Source organism: Caretta caretta, chromosome 3 (genome assembly GCF_965140235.1).
Source record: "Caretta caretta isolate rCarCar2 chromosome 3, rCarCar1.hap1, whole genome shotgun sequence".
NCBI lineage: Eukaryota > Metazoa > Chordata > Testudines > Cheloniidae > Caretta > Caretta caretta.
The window spans coordinates 197,700,596-197,727,561 of record NC_134208.1 but is presented as its reverse complement, the minus strand read 5'-3'; the positions used below and the strand labels follow the sequence as shown (position 1 = coordinate 197,727,561).

Below are 26,966 nucleotides of genomic sequence, written 5' to 3'. Positions count from 1 at the left end.
CCTGATCATAAATTGGTTTTGTCCTATAGATCTAGGAAAGGGATACTGTTCCAAATAAAGAATTATGAAAAAAAAGTCCTTCACCACAAAAATATGCTATTTAAATAAAGCAAGAACTGTACCCACATGCAAGATTCCATTTATTTTTTTGCCTGAAAAATAGCTTGACTTCCCTATTAGCTATTAATCTTACTGTGAATTTGATATTCTAATTATGCAGCTAAACATTAAGAAATTTAACTACTGAGCATGCCATAATTTAAGACAATCATTTCATTCTGACGAATTATAACCTACCTCATACTTCAATTTCCGTTGAACAGTACCATTATGAAGTGTTTCATTATCCTAAGAACCAAAAAGGTATATGTAATTAAAAAAAAGTTTCCTTCTTATAAAAGTTGAACTATTTAAAGCAACACAGACCTAAAGTAAATCAGTTTAACTGTCAAAAATATGCATCATCTTCTACTGGTGTTTGCTAAGATACTGCCTTACAGCTGAATTAAACTATTCAGTTTTCCAATTAGGAAAAAGGGAATTTTAACAAGAATGGCTTGTTCATTTTTAAGCATGTATTATTAAAAATATTCAGTACTCATTTTGATGGAACTTTATGTTGTCATCAACAGAAGCATAATAAAAGGCAGAGGGAGTAAAACTCTTCATATCAATTTTGGAAAAGTTAAAGGCTTTGGTGCCATTTAGAGAATATCTTCACTGAGCGCTACATATTTGAGAAGAAACTTAGATTAAGATGCAGTTCACTGAAAATAATCGCAATGCAGGACAACATGGAAATATTGGGTGAAATCCCAGCCCCGTTGAAGTCAATGGCAAAACTCCCATTGACTTCGATGGAGCTGGGATTTTACTGCTTGAATTTAATTAGTGACTTTCAGCAATTTAGCGTATGGCAAGCTGGGGTGTGTGTGAGTGTGACTCGATGGCGCACTAGCATGCTGCACATTAAGTAGCTATGTACACCCTGCTGCCATGTACAAGTTCCACAGTACACTTTGATCTACTGCTGTTTGAAACCAAAGTATTTCAACCCTTAGATGACTTAATGTCAGGATATAAAACTAAAATCCTCAAAAATAATTTGAACGTTTTTGTTCTGCTCTTCACAAATAAAATACAGTCACTGTATTTATATTATTTTAGAAACTAAAATTACATTAATCCAGAGAAAACATGAGGAATGTGGATAAAGGAATTAAACCAATGATTTTGAAAGTATCTTTAAAAGTGATGTTTCCTAGCGGACTCTGCTCACCTTTAGAATTTCTGTAGGCTGAGATCGGCCCATACTGTTATTTTCAGATGTGCGGTGAATATTCTGAAGACGCCTTTGCACTTCTTCTTCAATTAATGCATTTATTCTTTTAGAAAATGAAAAGATACACAATTAAAAAACCTATTCTTAAGACAATCAATATGGGTATTTTAAAGTGTTCTTTGAATAGTTTATTCACCTTAAGCATTATATAAATTTTAAATATAAGAACACCCAAAAAGTTATGATTTTTTCACCAGTTTTTCTTTAACTTAAAAAGGCGAAAGAATTAACAACTGACAATTAGTGGACCCTTGGCTGAGCATCTGATAAATGTCTCTCTCCATTTACATGCTGCATTTATATTTTACAGGGGGGTTTTAACTTAACAGTTCCCTTTCATGACTTTGCCAACACGCACGCTATAAATAGCAGACTAACAATATTTTGGCCTGCAGACACAGTGAAAGTTTCAAAAGTCTATACTAATTATTGTGTACATAAGTGTAAAATGAAATGAAAGAGAAAATAATGGAATTAATTTGTTTAATGTTTTGCGATGCTGCTTCCCTCAATCCAATTTTATTTACTTTGGCACTTTTAGTATGCAAAGGTGTAAGTCATGCAGACATTTAAGCAATTAAATTTAGGAACAATTTAAAATAAATATAAGTGTAAAGTTTCTTCAGGTACTATTCTAATACAGCATATATCTCTGAGAAGCCTACTGATCATAAAAACATTTCGAAGTGGTAAAAGCAGAGTATATTTCTATCTAGATTGCAATTAAAATACCATTTTGATAATTTACTAGATAAAGACCCAATATTGGAAACACTTATGCAGAGTTTGGAATGTTTCAATGATACTTTAACACTATTGTTTAAAATTATACTAAGTCTGAATAAAATCAGTATATGTACCTGTCATCAACCAGTGGGATAAAATGGGTCTGTGACTTTGCAGGGCTGGTAGGGGAATTGGTGAGAGGGAGTCTGTCCTCTACTGTTCCATGATACCCTTTTTGTACACCATCACCTTCATATATCTTCTGCTTCAACTGTTGAATTTCCTGGTCCAGTCTATAAGTAGATTTTAAAATATATTTCAAAATCTAAATTGTTCAAAATTAGAAATACGTCCACCTGCAGTGTTTTAAGTTCCCTGCTTACAACACACTGATTTCCAAGAATATTTCCATACATATAAGACTGGAGATAACTAGGTGGTGGTATAATCAAATCAGGATCTTACCCCTTATGGTCTTTATGTCTGTAGTCATAGAAATACTAATAAATGTTCTTTTATTAATGCATATTTAGATTGTGAAGTATACACTTGTCATCTGAAAACCAGACTAGAATAGAAGCATTTTAGCTCAATAAATCAATATCAGGAACTTTCAATGCAACTAATGTCTCAGTTAGCTCATTAAAGTTAGACTGATTCATAAGACTTGGCCTATTAGAACCACTTGAAAAACCTTACCTCATTTTAGAACTCCATCAATGATTTCAATTATTCTTCTGCTAGTCTGGAAAAACTGGTTCAACTCAAAAGACCATACTAGAGTCAGAAATGAAGAAAATCTAACACATGACACAAAGTCTATGTACAAAAACACCCTAAAAATTGCACAATAAAGTATGTAAATCCCATTATTTGTTCAGGTATCTTGTAATCTGAAAATGTACCCTTTTAAAACAACATATAGAGCTAGAATTGATTTTGAATGACTAATAGATCATTCTTCCGAAATACAAGTTGCCTCACATTCTCTAACTGTACAAACAGAAGTATATTTCATATGTCACAAAAGCTGATTGATGCACATAAGAACTTGCTCAGATTGTGGTTGAATATTTGCTCTGAAAATACTTAAGGCATCAAGTATTAAAAATAAAAACACTTCCTAGCATATTTATTGTTTTTATATAATAAATTTTAATTCAACTAACTAATCTGCACTTTTCAGATGTATTGTAGTTTAGACTAAATTAGCTTGTCTATTCCCACGGATTGGTTTGTGTAGCCTTCCCTGCTTCTTGTACAACTTTTGTTTCTAAAGTCGCTCTTTTTTTAACAATCTGTAATTTTAAAATAAAACCCATAAAAATGAAAAAGATCAATCACAGTGAATGAAAAGGAAATTATACAAATTCTGATCTTTGCAGATAAATATTATTTTATAGGTTCACAGTTTTCAGTCATATATCCTCAAATGTACAGTACTGAGTTTGCTCTACCCCAGTGGTGGGCAACCTGCGGCCCATCAGGGTAATCTGACTGTGGGCGGCGAGACATTTTGCAGAAGCTGACTGTCCACAGGGACATGCTGGCCGCCGCTTCCCACAGCTCCCATTGGCCAGGAATGGCGAACCGCGGCCACTGGGAGCTGCGGGGGGCCGTGCCTGCAGACGGTCAATGTCAGCAAAATGTCTCGAGGCCCGCAAGCAGATTATCCTGATAAGCCACATGCAGCCCGCAGGCTTCCCACCACTGCTCTATACACTCTGAATTCAGTACAGAAACATAAAAAGGGGGAAGAAGGAAAGTAGTGGATTGGGGATGTGATAAATGAAGTTCTATTTAACTTTTAAACAGAGGTATACCTCTAGCACCATGGCCAGAAGCCACCAGTTCCTTTTGACCAGAAGATAACAAACCTATTCATTGTGGCAAAAAATCTTGAGAGAAAGCTGATGGGAGACACTGATACGCTGGCTGTATTAACCTTTCTAGATCCAGTTAGATTTAAAAGGAAACAGCCTGTGTTTTGTTCAGGCCATAAATGTTTGATGAGCAAAACACATTACTTCCCAAAGCAAACAACAAACTTTAAATTCATCCACTTGGGCAAGTTATTCATCACTTTGCAATTGTAATACATTTTGCTACTTTAGAGTGATGTGAGCCCACTAACTCAAAAATAAAACAGGCATTAGGGTGATGTGTTCTCCCTATTGCATTAGGGGTAAATGACAATACTGTACCAACTGAGACACAATTTTGTATGCATGTCAACCCTAGCACAAGTTCACTTGCTGTAACCACTGTTTGGCGGTCTTTATTTTCCCAAATTATATATTTACAAGAGAGGTGAGAGAGAATTTTGAATTACAATTAATTCAGTAACAAGGTATGAGAACTTAAGAAAAAAAAGGTGTATCCAACTTCAAAGGACTGACAGCTCACTGCAAAGTGATCACTTATTTTTAGACTACTTTAACTGAAAACTGGATTTAACAGTTTTGTCTAGCTAATACAGATTTGAGCCTCTCCTTTCATATCCTGATAGCCTGACGAGACAACATTACACAGAGATCATATGCAGCAAGATGTCATAAAATAGACAATGCAAGACATTTTATTGCTGACTGGGATTTAGACAGCATTTGAAGCTGCTGAAAAAACAAACAAATGACCATATCTACTAAACAATAAAAAACAAAAACATTGTGTGTGGTGCACGTATATCTATAATTTATTATGCATTACTGTCCAACACCTCCATTTAGGACTGGGAATCCATTTTACTATGTGCTGTACTCTGAAAACCACAAACAAAGTACAACATGAGTGTCCTGAAGAATTTACAATCTTAATTTAATCTTAAGGTTCTCTTACTCCATGATGCTCATGAGAAGTCAAAAACAGTATTTACATATTGTGACAGGGTCGGGCCAGATGGCTACAGGAGAGTAATTTTTTGAAGCAGAAAAGAATTTTATTTGTGTAACACTTACAAAGAATCACCAAAAAGGATCAAGCAAAACTATGCAACAAAACAAAAGCAAACGCAGGATATAACACAGCAGCCTTCAGGAGGGAGAAGTGTTCAGGCTAGCCTAGGCCCAGAGCGGTGGGGCTTCCTCGACACTCATGGTCTTCCACCCCCTCGAGTTACCTAGTGCCACGCCCAGTGTCACCGATTATTCCTCTCCTGAGAGTGCCCGACAAGATGGGCACAGCTGTGGGGTGGGCGGTTTGGGGGTAGGGGGGGTGTACACCCACGTGTGATAGGACCTCTCCTAGGTGACAGTGATGATGGTATCCACAACGGCAACGGCTGGGGCTGGGGCCTCTCGCTCTTCCCCTCAATCAAAGGGTCAGACGGAGGGAACCGGACGGGGTCACCGAGCAAAGACCCCCGGACAGCGCCCACCGCTCCTCGAAGGTGTCAAGGGAGTCGGTGGACGCCGCTCAGAGGAACTCCACCCGGATATGTGAACGTACTACTGAGGATCGGAAAACGGCCCTACAGTCGCAGGACGCTTCATTGGCCAGTCTCCCCTCTCTGGTTTTATAGATGGCTGTTTTAGCTAGGGGTAGGAGGAGGTTAACCAGGAGATCCCGCGACTTTGTGGGGCCACAGATGGGGAGTGTGTAGATAAAAAAGTGAGGGGAAAAGTGTAGCCAAAAGCGTAATAAAAGATTTGTGAGGAGTCGGAAAAGGGGCTGCAGCCTGGCACACTCTAAATATACGTGTGCCAGGGTTTCCCTCACGTTGCAAAAAGGGCAAGTATCCAGGATGGGGGTGAACCGCATCAAAAATATGCCCATGCCTCACAGCTCCATGAAGGAGCCGCCAACTAATGTCCCTGACAGGCCTTGGGACCAAGGTGGAATACAGGCTGGCCCACCAGAGCTGCTCACCCTCCAAAGGTGGCAGTAGGTCCCGCCACTTTGTATCGGGGCGGGACACCAGGGTGTGGGCGTGAAGGGTGTGATGCGTGAGTGTATATAGATATTTCCTTGGCATGGTTTGGAAGCTGACCGGCTGCAGCTCGTGCAGCCAGCTCGCAGTGAAAGGGTAAGGGGTTTGTTGGGATCTACGGGGTAGGGGCCCAATTGAAAGGTCCGGCGGGCCTGGGGTAGAGGGTGGGCGGGGTGCGCCCTCGCACAGGGCTCGGTTGAGATAAGCCCGAGCAGCGGGCGTCAAGGCAGCCTTCACCTCCTGAAGTACGCGCCGGGGGTATGAGGTCTGGAGAGCCCCATGCGCCGAGCGAGTGTCAGGGGATCCAGCCAGTCTCCCCGGTCGTAGTCCAGGAGGTCTCTGACTCTCGTGACTTCCACCAGGACCAAACTCTGGCGCACCGAGCGGGACTCCGCCAGGAGATCTGCTCTCACGGTGGCCATCACGGACCTGGTAGTTGAAAACAGTTTCCAGGTCTGGAGGAGGTCCTGGTAGAAGACCAGCAGCCCGGAGAGGTCTCGCTGAAAACCTCTCAGACAGAGATAAAAGAGCTGCCGGTCGTATCGGAGCCCTTGGAAGCGGCGCAGGAAGGCGTGCGCCAATATGCTCCACGTCGAACTACCTGCACTATAAAGGAGCCTCTGCAGGGCCTGGAGGCGGAAGACACGGACCTGAGCGTGCAGACACTTCAGGCCCTACCCTCCTTCCTTCAGGGGTAGATGAAGAACCCCAACAGGGGCCCAGCGCATTCCTGACCAAAAGAACTCTAGAATTGATGTCCGGAGGTTGGTCAGGAAACCCGGGGCCGGGACCAGGGTGTTGAGCCAGTACCAGAGCGTGGACAGGACTAGTTGGTTAAGCACCAGTGCTCTCCCTCGGAGGGAGAGACATCGGAGTAGCCTCATCCATTTCCGGAGCCGCTCTATCACCCCGCCTTCTAAATTTTGCCAGTTCTCCGGCAGAGAAGGGTGTGTGGCAGAAAGGTAAACGCCTAGGTAGAGCAGTGGACCCGCGCTCCACCGGATGGTCTGAAGCGCGGGTGGGAGGGAGCTCACCCGCCGCCAGTCCCCCACCGCCAAGCCAGAGCTCTTGACCCAGTTGACTCAGGCAGAGGAGGCTGCCGAATAGATGGCCTGGCAAGCCTCCACCCACGCCAAGTTGCCCGGGTCCTGGACCACGAGGAGCACGTCATTGGTGTACGCCGACAGACCAGTCGCAGCTCCGGCTCCCACAGCACCAACCCTGTCAACCTCCTTCGGAGGAGACAGAGGAAGGGCTCGATTGCCAGAGCGTACAGCTGGCCCAAGAGGGGGCACCACTGCCGTACTCCTCGCCCAAAGCTGACCGGTTCGGTCAGTGTCCAGTTGAGCCTAACCAGACACTCCGCGGAAGTGTACAACACCCGGAGAAAACTCACAAACTGAGTTCCGAATCCAAACGCCTGCAGAGTGCCCAGGAGGTACCCATGGTCCACTCTATCAAACGCCTTCTCCTGATCAAGAGACAGGAGGGCGAACGACAGACTGTCTCTACGCCCAAGTTCCAAAAGGACTCGGGCTAGAAATAGGTTGTCAAAAATGCTGCGGCCCAGGACAGTGTAGGTCTGGTCTGGGTGGATCACGTTCGCCATCACGGACCCTAGCCGCAGCGAGATTGCTTTTGCTACGATTTTGTAGTCCGTGCTAAGGAGTAAGCCAGTTTCATAAATCGCGGAGGTCCCCCTTCTTCGGCAACAAGGCGAGCACCGCTCGCCTGCACGAAAGAGGGAGGACCCCGCCCTGCAAAGACTCGGCCCAGACAGTAGCTAGGTCTGGGCCAAGAATGTCCCAGAACGCGCAGTAGAACTCCACGGTCAGCCCATCCATGCCCGGAGATTTATTGGTGGGCATGCGACGGAGGGCTTCCGAGAACTCGGCCAGGGTGAGAGGCAGCTCTAGTCGGTCTCGGTCGCCCACTCTGACTGTGGGGAGTTCCTCCCAGAGCACCCTGCAAGCCCCAAGATCGGTCGGATCCGGGGAGAAAAGGCTTGTGTAGAAGTCACGGGCCCTCCCACACATCTCCACCGGATCCGTGAGGAGGGTGCCGTCTTCTGCTAGAAGGCAGCTGACGTGTTTCTTGGCCCCCCTCATTTTCTCCAGGGCGTAGAAGAAACAGGAGTCGCAATCCATCTCCCGAAGGAGGCAGATGCGGGATCGAACAAAGGCACCTCGGGCCCGACGGTCCTTGAGGGCCCGGAGCTCCTCCCGGTTCTCCCGGCACGCACCGCAGAGGAATGGGTCCTCAGGGCTGGCGGCCAGACACCTCTCCATCTCTAAGACTTCCCATTCCAACTGCTCTATCGCTGCATTTCTCCATCGGCTGGTGCCCCGGGTGTAGTCACGGCAGAAGAGCTTGGTGCGCACCTTCCCTAGATCCCACCATCGCCGTGCTGAGGGAAAGGCACGCCGCTGCTCTCGCCAGGCCAGCCAAAACTCCCGGAAGGACATCACGAAGCCCTCATCCTCCAACAGGCTGTTGTTAAAATGCCAATAGGCCAGCCCCAGCCTCTCTGCACGGAGAGAGGCTGTTATGGTGGCTAAATGATGGTCGGAAAATGGGGCCGGCCAAATGTTGGAGGAGTGGGCTTGTGAAAGATGGAAACGGAATAAATAAATACGGTCGAACCGAAAGTGGTGTGACCGATGGGCCTCCACCCAGACAAAGGTGAATGTGGAAGTGTCATCTGGGTGGTGGTCACGCCAGATGTCCACTAGAGAGTGATGTTCGACTATTTCTCGGAGAATGTTCGCGGCGGCCGGGCTCAGCTCAGCCCGGCCCCTGAGCAGTCCTGCTCCTCGAGGGTGGTGTTAAAGTCCCCTCCCAGGACTAGGTACTCGTGAGAATCTACGGTGCCGAGGAAGTCGGACACCCACTGATAGAATTGCGGCCGCTTCGGGCTTGTTGTCGGGGCATAGATGTTAACGAGGTTGACCACGAGCCCCTCCATACGGACTCAGAGATGCAACAGGTGGCCCAGCACAGCCTCAGTGACCACTAGCACCTCGGGCCGTAGGTTGTGGGAGAACAGGGTCGCCACTCCAGCTTGTCAAATCGTGAAGTGGCTAAAGCAGATCCCATCCCCCCACTCCAGCCGCCAGCTGTCCTCAGCCGTCGGCTCCGTATGGGTCTCCTGCAGGAAAACCACAGAATACCCCCTTTCCCGAAGGTAAGAGAGCACCTGGGACCTGCGGAGAGCCATCCTACAGCCCCTGGTGTTCAAAGTTGCGATAATGAGAGGTGTCATGCGGAGGGCTGGGGGGGGGGAGGGGTTCCTTGTTGGCAGGGGTGTTTGCGGCCCCCGGAGGGTCGCGCAACAATCCGTGACCCATCCCGTAAGTGACTAAATCATCACGGAAGCTGCGGGCCCGCCCATAGGCTGTGGCACCGTGCCTTCCTTTCCCTCTACCCTCCTTTATAAGGGCCCTTGTGGCCTGGAGGATTTGATCAAAGTCCCCCCATAGCTGGAGAGCTAGCTGTACCCTGTTGCGGGAGCCACGGATGTCTTCTAAAAACTCCGGCAATGCTTTTCGCAGCTCATAGAGGGGTAGGGTTGCGATTTCCCAGTTTTTCCCTGGTGGGGCTCTTGGTGCAGCCTCATGGTCCGCTGAGGCAGGCAGGCAGGGTGCAGACCACTGACGGGTCGTCTGACAGGCTAAAGTTATTAGGTCCATCTCAAGCCTTGGGGTAGAAGGCGATGGCGGAGGGAAAATTGCAGCTCCTAATGGGTCGCGGCAGGAAAATGCAAAGACTGCTCCTTGGGGGGGATCCGCAAAAAAAGGGAAAGAAATAACCCCAGGGGTGGCAATAGCATTGCAGGAGGAGGTGGATTGGGCAGGGATGGGGTGGGGGCAGGGTCAGAGGCGAGGCTCTGGGCTTCGGGAGGCAAGCAGCTAAGAGGTGGCGTCTCCCGAACAGATTCAAGGGTTAAGGGGAGGGGGCTCCCAGTGATGCTAGGGGCAGGCTCTGTGGTGGATTTGGCAGCCACGGCATCAGGTGGTGGACTACCTTCTATAGAGTGCCCGCCTAGGAAGGCGGTTAGGGGGAGGGAGCATGGGGAAAAGGGGACTGGGGTGAGGTTGCCCAGATCAAGGCCAGCCGGCAGTAGGTCATCCTCTCCCTGGGTGACCGGGATCAAACCTAGGGCCTTGATCTCCTCATACATGGAGGAGAGGTCGTCTTCTGCCACCCCGGGGGTCTCCCCTCTGGCACCCACTACAATGGTCGCTTCGGCGTTCGGGTGATATTCAGGCAGAAGGGGCTTCCTCAGGGGTCTCGGAGGGGAGATCCTACCTTCCAGTGCTATTTTGTCTTCCCCTCCCGACACCAGCAGAGGGATCTCACTCGTGGGCACAGCGGAAGGCTCAGTGTCAGTCCCTCCCTTCCTGGTCTTCCGGGGGGGCCTCCGCATCGGATGGGTGCAGCGGAGCTCGAGCCTTCCGCTTGCCTAGCTTTCCTTGGACTAGAGTCCAGCCCTCCATAGCATCGTCTGGGGGCTGGTTAGCAGGGGTCGTGTCGGGGGGCAGAGGCGATGGTTCAGGGGCTCAGGTGGGTAACGGCGAGGCAACATGGGGGCCCCGCTGATCGGCAGAGGTAGCACCGGGCCTCTCCTGTGGAACAGTAGACCCGATAGCAGGCTCCCTGGTAGGGGACTAGGAAGGACCCCTCGAGCGCCTCTCCGTCGCGCCGCCGGCGGTGGTAGAAGCTGCACTTGCCGATGGAATGAAAGGACTTGACGGAGGGTGGGGTCCTTGCAGCCCAACGGGAAAGGGCTGATGACAGAAACGGGTTTCCCCAGGGTGGAGAGAGCGGATAACAGGGCGGCATTGGGTAAAAAAGGAGGGACGGAGGTCAGGACTAGGCCGATGCCCAGGTCCTCTAGCGGTTCCAGGGGAACGAACACCCCTCCCCCCACCGCCAGGCCCTTCTCCACTGCCTCCTGGGCGGCAGCCTCCGATGCTAAGAAAAAGACAACCTTCCTGTACATTTTGGAGGCCGCCAAAATAGCTGTGGGTCCTACCACCCTCGCCAACGCCTGCACATGTGTCTCCATGTGGGGCGAGGCGAGCACCAGGAGGCAAAGGATGCCATGCTTCCTGGTCATGGTGGGGAAGGGGCCCCAGCCGCTATTGATGGTAGCGGAGGTGGTGGGTGGGCGAGATGACGAGGTGGCAGGCGGGGGGGGGGCCTGCTACCGCCCGGGCATACGCCCTGGGGGCTGGGGGAGGGATGCTCACAGAGCTGGTGGAGGGAACAGCGGGGAGAGACACCATGGTCGATGACGAGGCCACAGCGGTGGGGGTAGCCCCTGCCATGGAGGGCCTGGTGGTTGTAGCGGGGCCCTTTCCCTTCTTCACACCATGGCTTTTCCGGCCAACTGGGGGTGCTCTCCTAGAATCTGGGGGGTGGTGGGTGTAGCAGCGGCAGTAATCGCCCCGGTGCCTCCTGCTGCCGATGCCCCTGCAGGGGCAGTGGCAGGTGTTTTGGCAGCAGTGGTGGGGGGGAGGTTTGGGGGTTGGGCAGGGGGGTAGGTGGGGGAGGGGCAGCTGAGGTTATTAGTGGGGCCTCACCCCTCTCATTCCCCGCCATCGTGAGCAGGGAGAGATGGGGAGACACCAGGAGGAGGAGGGGAAAGCAGATTAACTACTTCTCCCTGTTGGGCTGCAGGCGGGGGGGGGGGGGCAAATGGGTCAGACTGGACAGGGGAGGAAACAGGAGTTGGGGTTAGGTAGTAGGGGCAAACTGTGGGGTGGGCAGTCGGGGGGGGGGGGAACGTGGACCCACGTGCGTTTGCCCAAGGAGTCTCGTTTGGTCGGCTGTTGTGTCTGGTCCGGATGGCAGAATTCAGAGCAAGCAGCTGAATCCAGAGGCAGATGGCAAGTTGCCAGCAGGGACGGACGGCGGGTGGGGCCGTAACGGTTGTAGTAGTGTTGGGAGGGGCACCAATGGATCGGGGCGCAGCTCCGTGCCACACCCCCTGTGCCCCTACAAACGCAGTTAAGACACAGTCAAACTCCCCCCACACGAGAGTACAGTTCAAAAATTACTCAGTCTTACGGCCCCCTCCACGATGATTTGTAGCTTCTCTGGACGTTTTTTTCTGTCGGCTATCTTCTCTTCTGGCTTTGTAGCTTTAAACAGCAAGGCTTCCAGCAGGCCAGGAATGTCGGAGAGATAAGAAGATTCCTCTCAGCTCGGTACGGGTCTATGAACATACAGCAAAACGGTTGGGTCTGGGGGCTTCCACTCCCCTCCTCCGGGGAGTGGGTCGACAGTCCTCCCCCCTCCTCCGGGGGTTTCAGCTGGAGCAGTAGCAGCGTCTGAGGGCAGGCGTGGTGGGCTGGCAGCAAGCTGGCAGCCGACCAGCACTCGAATGGCAGCAAAGAAAAACAGAAAAAAAAAAAAAACCCGAAGAAAAAGCGTCTGGCCTGCTCGGGGGGGGAGGGGCGAACTGAAGCAGGGTCAAAAAGTAAGAAAAGCCCAGGCCAGGGGGCTTTAGGAGAGAATAGAAAGCAGATAGCTGAGCAGCAAGCGAAGGAGGTCCCTTTTCCCTGAGTAAGGGAACAGGGAAGGTTCCAGAACAATCAGGAACCTTCTGGAGACAATTAAGACTGACAGGCTGATTAGAACACCTGCAGCTAATCAAGAAGCTGCTAGAATCAATTAAGGCAGGCTAATCAGGGCACCTGGATTTAAAAAGGAGCTCACTTCAGTTTGTGGTGCATGTGTGAGGAGCTGGGAGCAAGAGGCACTAGGAGCTGAGAGTGAGAACGCAGACTGTTTGAGGACTGAGGAGTACAAGCATCATCAGACACAGGAGGAAGGTCCTATGGTGAGGATAAAGAAGGTGTTGGGAGGAGGCCATGGGGAAGTAGCCCAGGGAGTTGTAGGTGTCGCACAGCTGTTCCAGGAGGCACCCTAGACAGCTGCATTCCACAGGGCCCTGGGCTGGAACCCGGAGTAGAGGACAGGCCCGGGTTCCCCCCAAACCTCCCAACTCCTGGTCAGACACAGGAGTCGTTGAACTGGACTGTGGGTTCAGAAAAACGGCCAAGCTGAGGGCTGCCGTGAAGCTCCAAGGCGAGAAAATCTGCCAATAAGTGCAAGACCCACCAAGGTAGAGGAGGAACTTTGTCACAATGTCTAGGCACATATATGGCTCATCACTGTACTACGTGTACCCCAATCAACACAGTGGGCCTGATATTTTTACTCAGCCCACCTTTATAGCCCACCTCTGTGTTAAATGGTCTCAGAGAGGGAGGAGGAGTAAAAAGACCCCTTTACATTGTCAATGTGGTTTAAAGTGGTGATAGTGCAAAGCGAATCAGGACCAGTATCATCACTGAACCATCAAAACCTTCATATTACTAAACTAATGGAGAGAGTTTCAAAAAGTACACAAGTGATTTAAGGGAACCTGTGGTCCTAAATCTCTCCTTGGTTAACAATGTTATCTTGAAACTGTTATCTTGTTTTCCTTCTTCAACCAATCCCTTTCCTATGATTTATTTTCCTCACTTGCAAGCTCTTCAGGGCAAGAATCACATCCTGCTATTTTTTCTGCAACTCTTATTTGTAGCTAACTACACGTTATAGTTGTCAAGGTAAATACTTAATATATACAACTAGTCGATACTATCCCCAAGGTAGGGACCAAGCTTTTCCATTTGTTCTGTAACGTGCCTTGCACACTTTTGGGAACTGTTAAAATTATTTCTTATTGAAAAGTTATTGCTTTTAGTATGCTCTGTAACTGCCAAGCAACCAGAAGGACATTACCTCTACCCCAGACAGGCTATTAGACATTTAACTATAGCAACCACCTCCAAATATGATGCAAAACTGTTTACATTAATTAGCCTGTTCAGAGAATCTGAGCAATTTGGGCCTCAACTTGACATAAATAGTCTAATAAAGATTCAGTACATTTGAGAATCATTTACAAAATCAGAATTCTAGGCAGAGATATAAAAGTTGTAGGCAACTATATAGGCTTCATAAACCTGAGCTCAGCTGACTTCCATCTTAATCTGTATATATATTGACACACACTGCCAGGTTGCTTAATTGAAAAATAAAACATCCGTGTTACTAAAACAAGTAGACTGTAAGTAGCTACTGAATGTGCAGAAAGCAACTGAATTACCCATGTACAAAAGATGGCTAGGGGATGTAAAAACACATCAATATTTAGTTCTTAGCAGAAAAACTATAAAGCAACATCAAACCTGCTAAATTGCACATGCACATAAGGTAGACTTCATAAACTGGTATCAAAGTAAGTTCTTCCAGAGAAGAGGATGAAAACAAACTCATTCTTTGAAATAATGATTTGAAAAAAACAACAGAGAAGAGCTCATCAGTTTGGTTATGGGTAAATGTTTATCTGACCTATTCAGTGTGAATTATTATCAAGAAAGCAGCAATATAAAGTGTGTGAAAAAGGAGGATAGGATAATTACTTTGGGTTTCAAAAAACAAATTTTCAAGACTGTCTCAAGAAACAGCCATTATATAGCCATGTTTTAAAGCTTTCCTTTTATCTCCAGAAAACAACGATAACTGTGGCTATTTTAAATGCAGTAGTGCCCTTCTTCCATACAATATGGGCCTGATGCATTGACTTCAATGGGATTTAATTCAGGCCCTAGATACTAGATTCAGGCATCCGATGAAGTGAGCTGTAGCTCACGAAAGCTTATGCTCAAATAAATTGGTTAGTCTCTAAGGTGCCACAAGTACTCCTTTTCTTCTTTTTGCGAATACAGACTAACACGGCTGTTACTCTGAAGCCCTAGATACTGTGAAACATTTCTCACTTTTTGGAAAGGCAAAAGTTTCCTTAGCTGAATTCTCTATGTTTGACATCTTCCATACTTCATCCAAGTGCTGAGATATAGTCCCAGCCAACAGATGAATATTAAAAGGTATATTGATGACATCATTGTGACACTCTGTACCTGAAAGTAGCACCCTGGAACCCCCATATTCACCTCTGTGATATTATTATATGTTTTGTACAAAGTATACCTTATGAGGTATTATTTTAAAAAACTTGATCTGCTGAACATTAATATCCTTGTATCATTGTATGGGAAGTTATGAAGTATTGTTATATGTGTTACTTAAATATGTTGTGAGTTTGGGAACACCCACAATCAGCCTTTCAGTTACAACAAAGGAGTAGCCATCAATAGCCAGATGGCGTTAATGGCTCATCAGCATGCAATCTATCATCTCAGAGACTTCTTGGAGAAGGCACATACACCATGGGGGAAGACTAACTCACGTCACAGCCAAGATCTTTCCAGCAAGCTAGAAGAAAGTATAAAAAAGAGAGACATTGACACCATCACTTGGCCTCTCTCCCCCCATCTCAACACCTGGAAGCACGTCTGGAAGACAAAGGCTTTGAACTAGGAAAGTTTGATTTCAGACTGGAAGGCAGTCCCAGTTCATGTACTGAGGACCTATGACCTGCTTGTACCATCTGCCAGGGTGAGAAACGCTGCTTGAGTCAACTTTCGCTTAGACTAAATGCTTAAGATTTAGAGTGTGTGTTTTTATTTTTATTTCTTAAGGTAACTATCTCTGACCTTTATGCCTACCACTTATAATCACATACAATCTATCTTTCTATAGTTAACAGAATGGCATAGAGCATACACTTGCAAAGTTTGAGGATGATACCAAGCTGGGAAGGGTTGCAAGTGCTTTGGAGGAGAAGATTAAAATTCAGACTGATCTGGACAAACTGGAGAAATGGTCTAAAGTAAACAGGATGAAATACAATAAGGACAAATGCAAAGTACTCCACTGAGGAAGGAACAATGAGTTGTACACATACAAAATGGAAAATGACAGCCTAGGAAGGAGTACTGTGGAAAGGGATCTGGGGCTCACAGTGGATCACAAGCTGAATATGAGAACAGTGTAACACTGCTGCAAAAAAAGCAAACACCATTCTGGGATGTATTAGCAGGAGTGTTATAAGCAAGACACGAGAAGTAATTCCTCTGCTCTACTCCGTGCTGATTAGGCCTCAACTGGAGTATTGTGTCCAGTTCTGGGTGCCACATTTCAGGAAAGAGGTGGACAAATTGGAGAAAGTCCAGAGAAGAGCAACAAAAATGATTAAAGGTCTAGAAAACATGACTTATGAAGGAAGACTGAAAAAATTGAGTTTGTTTAGTCTGGAAAATAGAAGACTAAGAGGGGACACGATAACAGTTTTCAAGTACATAAAAGGTTGTTATAAGGAGGAGGGAGAAAAAATGTTCTCCTTAACGTCTGAGGTTAGGACAAGAAGCAATGGGCTTAAATTGCAGCAAGGATGATGTGCCATGCTGTGGCTCAAAATGATACCCTGGAACCCCCATATTCACATGTCATATAATTATGATATGTTTTGAACAAAGTATGCCTCGTTGAGGTATCAATTTAAAAGTCTTGACTTGTTAAGCATTAATATCCTGTTGGATTGTATGTGCTACCATTGTATGGGCAGTTATGAAGTTTTGCTGTGTGTGTGTTACAGAAATATGTTTTAAGGTTGGGAACACCCACAACCAGCCCGTCAGGTACAACAATGGAGCAGCCAGATGCTGCTGATGGCCCATGAAAGGGAGTCCACACTCACGACAACTGTCCTAGGAACTGTATACAATGGGAACTTCTCAGAGGTAGCACATGTAGATTGGAGACTGCTTGACCCACGTCATAGCAAAGGCTCTTTCTAGTAAGCTGGAAAAAGCTATAAAAGAGGGGAAGTGACATCATCACTTGGCCTTACTTCCCCCACAACTCAACACCTGGAAGCACATCTGGAGGACAAATATTGGGAATGGGGGAAGTGGTCCCAGGCTGGAAAGAAGAATCCCAGCCTGTGTTATAAGGAACTATACCATCTACCAGGTGAGACACTGCTTGATTCAAATCCTGTCTAATTTATAGAACTCAGTTTGCAATTTTACTTTTATTTTGTATGTAATCAGCTTACATCTATACGCTTATTACTTATAATCATTTAAAATCTATCTTTCTGTGGTTAATAAATCTGTTTTACATTTTATCTAAAAACAGTGCATTTTGGTTAAAGTGCTTGGAAAATCTGCTCAGGAACAAAAACTGGCGCATATCCTCTCCACATTGAGGGAGGGGCAGACTGGGTCATAAACTTATACTGGTCAGGCATCTGACCAGGGCAAGACAGTACAGCCCTGGGGTCCTAGGCTGCAGAGCTGGGGGAATCGGCTGGAGCCTCTCTACTGTTAGTTCATGAGTGAACTGAGAGAAACATTCATGAAGCTCAGCTGGGTGTGTCCCTGACTGTGCATGTCTGTGTAAGTACAGTAACTGACAGAGGTTTGTGGCTTAGCAACAGCATCACAATGTGAAAGGAAGCCCAGGTTGGAGGGACAGAGGGCCCAGCAGTACCCCAGTTCCAGGTTGCACCCCGGGAAGACCCGTCATAGGCAGTTTAGGTTGGACATTAGGAAAATCTTCCTGTCAGGGGAGTTAAGCACTGGAATACATTGTCTAGGGAGGCTGTGGAATCTCCATCATTGGAGATTTTTAATAGCAGGTTAGACAAACACCTGTCAGGGATGGTTTAGATAACTCAGTCATGCCATGAGTGCAGGGGACTGAGCTAGGTCCCTTCCAGTTCTATAATTCTATGATTCTGTGAAAGTTGACTGGCTGGTGAGGGGATACATTCGTTTTTTGTAAGAATCTTTCATTAGGGTGTTTTCAACATGAGCTTAGTCTTTGATTTTAGTCTTATAGTAAATTACCAAGTATTAAATACCATGTCTGTTTACTCTTAAGACAAAAAACGTATGTAAGAGGATGTTAAACCTTATCAAAGAATTACTGTTTGCCTTTACCATACATATCAGTTCCCAACTTTTATATCATTTTACTTTGTCATAACTAGGTGTCATAGCTTCTCACTATTCTCTAGTTTTCAATTACAATGACAACTAAGTAGCCTTTAGTCAGTGCCACCAAAAGCTATGCTTTATCCGATCAAGATGAGGTACCCAATACAGTGACCTCATTCCCTCATTTATATTTTATTTAACTTGATTTCTAATTATTTTTAAAGCTGGAAAGCAAAATCTATGCATGCACTTAAATCATTTATGAGAATTGTTTCTGTATAAATATAGAATGTGTGGTTGGCACCTTGCTCAGCTGAGCTTTCTGGATAGGAAACAACCATGTTCAAATAAAGAGCTTAAATACTGTGATAATGGACACAAATACTCTGCTGATGAAGACGGGGTAAAGTAGCTGAACAGAACTTAATTGAAAGGCAAGAAATATAGGCTTTAGAAAGAGTTCAGAACTACACCCTCTAACTTCTGGGGACAACCACCTTACATGCACTACGGACCTGGAATACAAAGAAACAGAGAAGTCTCTTTTCTACAATCTAAAATATAGGCAAAACACACCTCTTTGTGTACCGAGCCTATTAAATTGATGTTCCCCGTAATTCTCACCTTTCTCTATCCTGTTCCAGGGCTTTTTGTTCAGCTTCTAGACTAGCCTGCAGACCTGCCTGTTCACTGCAGCTGCTGTTCAGAATTGCAAGTTTTTGTTTTTGCTCTTCAATTTCAACATCTATTGTGGAACGACGCTGCAAAGCAGAGTGTCTCCTTTCCAACTTAGCTACTGCTTGCTCCAGTGCCTCTCTCTGCTGTTTTTCCCTTGATTCAAGAATTTCTTTTTCTTTTTTCCGAACTTTTTCCTCCTGACGAGCTACGTTAGCTGTAAATTCAAATGTTTCTTGGAGCTGCTGCAGCTGGTTAGTGCTGACTCTATATTGTGCAAGCTGTTCTTCTTTTTCTTCCATTTCTTTCTCAACTTGATAAAGAGTATTGTCTAACCCTAGCAGACCTCTATCAAGGACTTCAGAAGCTCTCTGTTTTTCTTCCAACAAAGCTGGCAAGTGATTATGCATCAGGTATTGAAGCTGGCGCTCTTTATACTGTAGCCTGTATTCTGCTGGCTTTATTTTGTCAAATTCTTCAACCATCAGTGCAGCATCCACAACATTTTCATCATCTTTCTTGAGGAGGTTTAACCGTTCTTTGTGTGCATATTTTAAACGGTCCAGAGCTTCATGTTCATCTGCTACTTCCTTTTCTAGATGATCCCTTTGTTGAAATAAGTCTTTCTCCAAAATAGTTAACTGTTCTAATTGCTTTCTTTTAAAATCCATGAAATTATGCTGTGCTTTTTCTAATTCTTCATGGTCTTCGTCACCTTCAGATTTAGCTTCCTTGACCCTCAAGAGAGATTCTCTAATATCTTCAAGTTCTCTTTTCTCTTCTTCAACCCTTTGCACATCCCCTCTTTTGAGTAGCTGTATCATGACCTGTTTCTCTCGAAGTTGTCCTTCTAGGTGAGCCACTTGCATCACCTGCTCCCTTTCTTGTTCTTCGAGCCTCTTTTTTTCAAATTCCAGCTTGATGTACTGTTCATCTTTTTCCTTTTTAAGTTTTTCTAGTTCTCTAAAAATCTGCATTTTCTCAACTTTTTCATTATTATTAAGTTCTTGCAAGCGTTGCAGTTCTTCTTTAACTCGAGCAAAAATTTCTTCCTGTTGTTTCGTTTTCTGAAGTTCTATCTCCTGCTGTTCCCGTAGTCTTTCTTCTTCAAATTTCTCTTTTTCAGCCAGCAAGTCTTTTAACCTGCTTTCAATGTGAACGCTTCGCCGTTTCAGGCTCTCTTCCTGTTTTCGTATTTCTAGTTGTACTATTTCTGTTTCCTTGCGCTGTGACTCCACCTCTTGCTGCATTCTTTCTAGTTCTGCCTTGTCAGATTTTTGTTTTTCTTCCATTTCTTCTATCAGCTTCCTAAAAAAAAATATGTACAATATATATATGAGATTAATACCTTCAAAATGTCCCTTCCATTTCCCTAATATGGTTAATATATTCCTAAAAGTTAACAGGGTTTGGAAGAGGATCTAAAAACACATACCAACTTGAATTGTTTTGTTTAAAGAGACAATTTTATTTCAGTCTTTTTTGATTTGCCTCATGTTAGGAGCATGCCTTCATAATTTAGCAGCTTATATTTAACTCAATTTCTGGAGAAAAACATAATTATCAGATCGAAATTACTTCAAGCAAAGCTTTACCTGACAAGCAGATACACTACAGAATTGACACATACTGAACTATCATTAAATTATCTTTAAAATTGTAGGTATATGAAATTACATGAAGTCAATTCATGTTAGTAGTAGAAGCACTACATGTTTAAACCACAATAACTCTATCCAGTGCAATAATACTCATTAAATACATACTGCATGACTGCACTGCACAATAAGATTCAGGCATGAACACAATGATTAGATTAAAAATTCACATCCTCCAATCTTGTTTGAGTCAACTGTTTTAATCCATCAAATTTCACTCTTTTAGGGAAATTCCTCTTGTAATTGGCACATTTGGTTGGAAGTGTGGGAATAGCTGCTGTCTCCTAGAGACAAATTGTCTTCTCTTCCTTATACAGGATATAATTCTCCTCTCACAGTCTCTTTGGGGGGGGGGGGGTCAAGATTAATTGTGAGGGAGTGTAGAAAACGCCAAGCTACACATATCTGCATAGTGCAGTGGTCTGAAGATTAGTAGAATGACATTGTACAGCCAATCATTTAGCCTTAAGTAAAATATTCAAACTCAGACAAAATAAGAGAACAAAAGAAAATACATATAGAAAACCAACAAAATCTGAACTCAAATAATACACGTCTTCATATATACTCAACCACAGTGAGTATAGTGAGGCAGGATAGTCCAGTGGTTAGGGCTTGGGCTTCAACTCCCTGGACTTCCTGTGTGACCTTGGGCAAGTCACTTTGCTTCTCTGTCTTAGTTTCCCATCTGTAAAATGGGGACAATAGTATTTACCTACTCCACAGGGATGTTCTGAGGATAAATTCACTAAAGATTGTGAGGCACTCAGACATTGAAATTATGCGGGACATAAATACCTCATATGGGTAGCAGATAAAAGTTACCTTTTACTTTCTAATTTTTCTAGTTCCTCTCGTTGTTGTCTCTCAAATTCTAGTCTAATTAAAAAAATAGGGAAAAATGAGTGTCATTTCTTGAAAATTACAGAACAGAAATAAAGCGTGGTACATTTTATATCATGGTATCTGTTTTAAAAGTTTACATTGATATTGTGGCCTGGCAAGTTTTACAATAGCTTAATACGCTCTAAGAATTGAAAACATTTCATTAAATATGGCCACCAATTAGATTCTGTGCTGCTGGGCACTTGTATGGAAGCTGAAAAGTAAATGAATTTCTGGGAAGAAACTATTTAAATAGTAAAGTTAAACAAGACAGATAAATGATTAACACAGCCTCTGCAAGTTAACTATATGCAGACATGGCAATCAATATATAGAAATTGAGTTTCTCTACCTTAGACAGATTGGTCCTTTTACAGGGAACAGACTGCCACAGGAGGTAGAGAGAAACAAAGTGATCAATTAAGAAAGGAACTGACAGAAAAAAAAGTCAAGAGAAAAGCATTAAAGAATATTTTAAAGCCAACAACCTATCTACAAACTTAGCTTTTTAAAAAAAGCAAACGCTCAGACCATTAGCTTTGCTCTCTAAAAGGTTACATTAGTTAGGTTCACATTCTTCAAGCAACAGTCAATCACACTGTAACTCTAACTAAACAGCTATTCACATAAATTGAAGAGTTATTTTTCCTAAGCATGCTTTTCATATGCCAATGATTGTTATTCAACTTTCATGTTCCTTTGACTTATTAACTGGGCACAAATTTGAGAAGACTAAAGGTATTTGAATTTCAAAAGGACCTAAATGGAGCCTGAAAGCTATTTTTTCTCCGAATAAGCAAATAATCATTGTAATTCAGTTGTTCTAATATACCTAATAAAAAGAAAAGCAGGCCGACATAAAATGAAACATGGTATAAAACCCCATTTCAGGGCATCAAAATATTTGGATTCACAGGGTTTTCGGTAACTGAGGGTGTTGTTGGTATTTTGAATACTGCTGGGAATATTATGTAACATTAGAAGAGTCAGGTGCCTGAAACTCTTGAACAGAAGTCTTCCCCCGCCCCCCCCCCCGCACTATTTAAATCTAATTAAAACAAAATATTTGTTAAGAGACTCATGCCCAGGGGCATCACCTACATTTTTATAAGAAATATTTTCATATTAAGGACTCAGTTGAACAGTATTAATATAAATACATAACATATGCTTTTATTTAATATTATTTTCTGCAAATAGTACAACTGTCCACCACAGAAAGGGAAAAAGAGGTATTGTATGGGGCAGGTGCAATTGGAAGATAAAATATATAGCAAGCATCTACCATTTTTTATTTAAATAAAAAGCTAAAAAAACTGGATTTCTTGTACTCTAGGCACCTATATCAATCAGTTTAAATACAGTAGAAATCAACAACAAACTGCACAACACTCCATACACATAACTTTATGACTGTGAAACGAATTAAAACAAATCCCACTTTCTGTAGGTATCACCCCATAGGCTATGATTTAGTCACAGAGGTCGTGGAAGTCACAGAATCCGTGATTTCCAGCGACCTCCGTGACTTCAGCCTGCGGTGGTCAGGAGCTCCAGGGTCCCCCCCGCACCTCAAGTGGGGGCAGAGAGCTGCAGGGTATCCCCGGTACCTCTGGTGGGGCCCCCGGAGCTCCAAGCTGCTGTGGGGGGTGGGGAACCCCCAGCTCCCAGCCACCACAGGTGGCGGGAGAACCCACAAGCCCCCAGCTGCTGCGGGCAGTGGAAGAACCCTGGCCGCCAGCGGGGGTACACCTGAGCCCCCAGCAGAGGACCCTCGAGCCTCCGGTCACCGCAGGCAGTGGGGGAATCCCCGAACCTTCAGTCACCTCAGGCAGCAGGGGAATTCCCCAAGCCACCGACCACTACGGGCCACCCTGCAACTCCTGGCCAACGTAGGAGGCAGGAGCACCCCACAGCTCCTGGCCCCGATGGGCAGCGGGGGACCCCTGGAGGTGCAGGTGACAGGGGTACCCTGTAGCCCCCAGCTGCTGCAGGTGGATCCTAGCCCCTGCGCAGCTGGCCTGCTTCAGGCAGCGTGGGGACCCACAGATCCCCATTTTGTCAGGTATATTTTTAGTAAAAGTCATGGACAAATCACGGCTTCCGTGAATTTTTCTCTTTTGCCCGTGACCTGTCTGTGACTTTTACTAAAAATATCCATGACAAAATCTTAGCCTTAATCATCCCTCACTCTCAAAAGCTCCATTAAAGAGGATAAGCATGTCCTAAACATCAACAGGTTTGAGTTACTGTAGACCAAGATGAGGAACACATTCCAAAGGAATAGAACCCTCACAAAGATTATCTCGCCAATAAGCCACTTGTGTTCACGTCAAGGGGATGTCTACTAGTGTGCCTCTGTTGATCTCAACTTCAGTAATATGGTACAGGAAGAGAAGAGGTCTCTCCAGAAGATAGACCTAAAGCTACTTAGCACTTTATAGATCAATGACAACACCCAGAGCTCCATCCAGAAACACACAAGATGACAGAGCAGATCACGAAACACTGGATGGATATGGTCCTGATGGAACACTTCACTTAGGCATGTTGCCATATTCTGCTCTAGCTTTAGCTCAGAAATGGGGTTAAATACAATGCTTTAGTCTAGTGTCAGGGTAATAAAAAGCATGAATTACAACAGTAAAAAGAAAAGGAGTACTTGTGGCACCTTAAGGATACAACCTCTTCAAAAAATGAAAGTGAAAAGTTGCCTTGGGTACCAATAAAAGATGACCATCCAACAAGAACTAGGAATATAACCAGACTATCAGATTCCGGACACAGATAATACAGTTGGGAAGCGTGCCAGACACGGACAGACATAAATTTGCCATATTTCTCATTGCCTTCCTCCATATCACCTCTGTTTACCAGGACTGTGCCTCAGACAGTTAACTTTTATCCACTCTCACACCTCAACCAGACTTTGGAAAAGGAACTCAACTGCACTGTCAGGGTCATACTACATACAGCTATTATACTGCATACTAAAAACAACAACGCAACCATATGATTCCTTATTGGTGGACTCGTATACATATTATTCAAAGGAGAGGACAAAAGTGAACTTTGGGGAGCTTCATATAAGAGCAGCCTATCAGTAGAAGAGCAGTTCCTCTTTGGAACAAGCCCACTTAAAGCAGTACTATCAACTCTAACCAAGATCAAAAGCATGTCAAAATAACCTCGTTGTCAATAATATCAAAGACAGCTAAGAGATCTAATACCAGCATGAATACTTGGAGCCAGGTGTAAACTGGTATACTGGTGATTTCAGTGGAGCTAGGCTGATTTAAACCAGTTGAATATCTGGTATTGATTTTCATGTATCACTAAGTAGTTGTTAATACCCAGACAAGGGTCAGAGAATTCTGAGACATCTACCTACTGTGACTTATCTTGCAACAAACTTATCAGTAATCTTTACCACAAGGAGTTGTGATGGTTTCTTGAGCACAGGTCATACCAAAGACTCTTAAATGCATCAGATTGCCAGCTTCTCTCAAAAGGAAATGTTGATAATTTCCATCAATAAAAGGGTAAGCATTTCCCTGATGGCCTTCAGCAACTAGTAAAGACATGGATTAATGTTCTCTCAATACTTTCAGTACACGTCAAGAGTGCCACTGATTAAAACTCAAGCAGAGATGAGGTAACATTTGACTCCTCGTGACAAAGATATACCAACTTTGGCCTGAATCAGAATGCAATTTCACCATAAAACAACAATTTCCTTTCAACAGAAAGTACTCAAATCAGCACTCAGGTGGACACACCCAGAATTCACCAAGCTGTCTACAACACAAAACAAAACTGATTGAGAATTTTGTCTCTAGGAAGGATTTTGCAAAGAACCTCTACTTGCCTTCCCACAACTACTGCATAAGAGTTTTTAAATTCTTTGAGAGTTGATCAGTTTCCCTCCGAGACTTCTATCATTGTTCTAGCTCTCACCATCTCCTTCCTCTTTCAGTTGTTGCAGGCCATCTGTGAACCTGATGACTCTGAAGAGAAAGCCAGGGAGGGCAGTGTATATAGGCCACCTCATCAATGGTTAAGGATAAAAGAATACTATAGAATTGCAAACCATCAACTCAGTGATCCATCAGAGGAAAAGCTTTCTCCCTCAGAACCCTTCAAAAATGCTCTGGCTCTATTAATTTCCCAAGAGAGACCAACGAAAAGGTCAGCTGAAGTTTATATGATTTATAGCTGTTTGTTTCCACATCCTCTATTATTTGTTAGTAGCATTTGGAGTGTATTAGGTGAAACTAAACGACTAAAATTAGCTTGAAATGCATAGAATGTATATTAAAAGAAATTTCACCACTACCATCTCATGTCACTGTCAATTTTACAAGCATAAGCACAGTAACTTGCTTTTCTTTTTCCATTTTTCTTCTTCAGTGAAAAAATCCTTATATTTCCTTAACATACATTAGGTATTAAAAGCATAAGTGGTATAATCAAAATGAAGAAATTCTACATTAAACTTTAAAATAAGGATAAAAACTGCCCTTTGTTCTTTTGCACAATTCCCACAATGGAATTTAATCTGATTTATTTGGAATTAAATGGACATCATTATCCCTGAAAAAAATAAGACTTTAGGTATACTATATACCAGATAAAAGCGGCAAAGAGTCCTGTGGCACCCTACAGACTAACAGACGTATTGGAGCATGAGCTTTTGTGGGTGAATACCCACTTTGTCGGATACACGTACGTGTCAAATTTGTAAGTACTTACATTGTGGACATGCTGCAGAGTAAATTAAGCCAATTCTAATAGCACAATACTCCAATAGCTTAATTTAGGCAGCACAACATGTACTATTACAGATGCACAACTATGTAGGCAAGACCGAGTGCTGGCAAGACTACAAAGATGTTACAATACTAGTTTAGCACCCCAATGTATATGCTTAATAAAAAAAAAAAGCTAAATCTATGGCAAGACCAAGGTTTCTCATAAGTGGTTTTAAAGGTATAGTAAAATGTAACTTACACAAAGTTCTCAAGTGAAATCTTCAACATAAATCTATGAACAAAAGCTCTCTTTTACCCACAGCTTATTAGCTGAAGTAGTGTTGAATGATACCGAATAAGAGACGAAGAGTGAAAATAAGCAGAACAAAACATTTTGGACATTAAACCAAAATTTTATTTAATATGGCACAACATTTTACAGAACAACAGAAGTAAAACTAACCCTGCCTGAAGGCATCATAATTGAATTAAAAGAATCCCTAAAAATTCCTTAGAGAACTGCATTATTATACAAAAGGTTATTCTTTGTGAGGCACACAAAATTCTCACGGTATGAAAACCACAAAGAGAGAGCCCCATTTATATAGAAAACGTGCAGAAAGTACAGAAATCTCCAGTAATCAGCCAACATTTAGCAACAGTTACCACACAGTGGTATCTAGAATAATGCAATTATAGCCTGTTTTGGATAGACTAATCTGTCTCAAGTAACACTGTTGGCAATTGTCGAACTTTTTAATCACTAATTCAGACTACATTACTGTCATACTAGTAAACCTAGATAAAATTCTGGCTCTGGTACAGAAAAAACTTAATTTAAAAGAGCTTTTTTATAATGCAATATGGTAATTCTCAGTTTTAAATGTACATAACACATTCAATTATGTTAATCCTTAAGGCCACAAAAGATGACAATTGCCTTCATAATAATGCACTAACTTTGCAATTGTTACCTGTTTTGCACTTTTGGTTTGTCTCATTGTCTAGTTGGGCTGCAGTATCAACTTTAATACATGAAATGTCATGCCAATGCACCAAACACTTAAACAGTTAAATAACTGCAATGTTGACAAGGTA

At 44.1% G+C, this 26,966-nt stretch overlaps 1 protein-coding gene across 6 annotated transcripts in view; it reads right to left on the bottom strand.

Moving 5' to 3' along the window:
* KIF16B (kinesin family member 16B) overlaps nt 1–26,966 on the bottom strand; it is a 288,909-nt gene that overhangs the window by 132,954 nt on the left and 128,989 nt on the right. For 4 of the 6 annotated variants that reach the window (XM_048842634.2, XM_075127230.1, XM_048842636.2 and 1 more), the window contains exons 18-23: nt 21,470–21,502; nt 21,058–21,111; nt 18,524–19,882; nt 2,203–2,361; nt 1,280–1,385; nt 298–348 (exon numbers count right to left, since the gene is read on the bottom strand). In XM_048842634.2, coding sequence (XP_048698591.2) covers nt 298–348; nt 1,280–1,385; nt 2,203–2,361; nt 18,524–19,882; nt 21,058–21,111; nt 21,470–21,502 — 1,762 coding nt within the window. The remainder of the gene's footprint in view (nt 1–297; nt 349–1,279; nt 1,386–2,202; nt 2,362–18,523; nt 19,883–21,057; nt 21,112–21,469; nt 21,503–26,966) is intronic. The other 2 variants (XM_048842635.2, XM_048842638.2) reach the window with 1 other exon arrangement.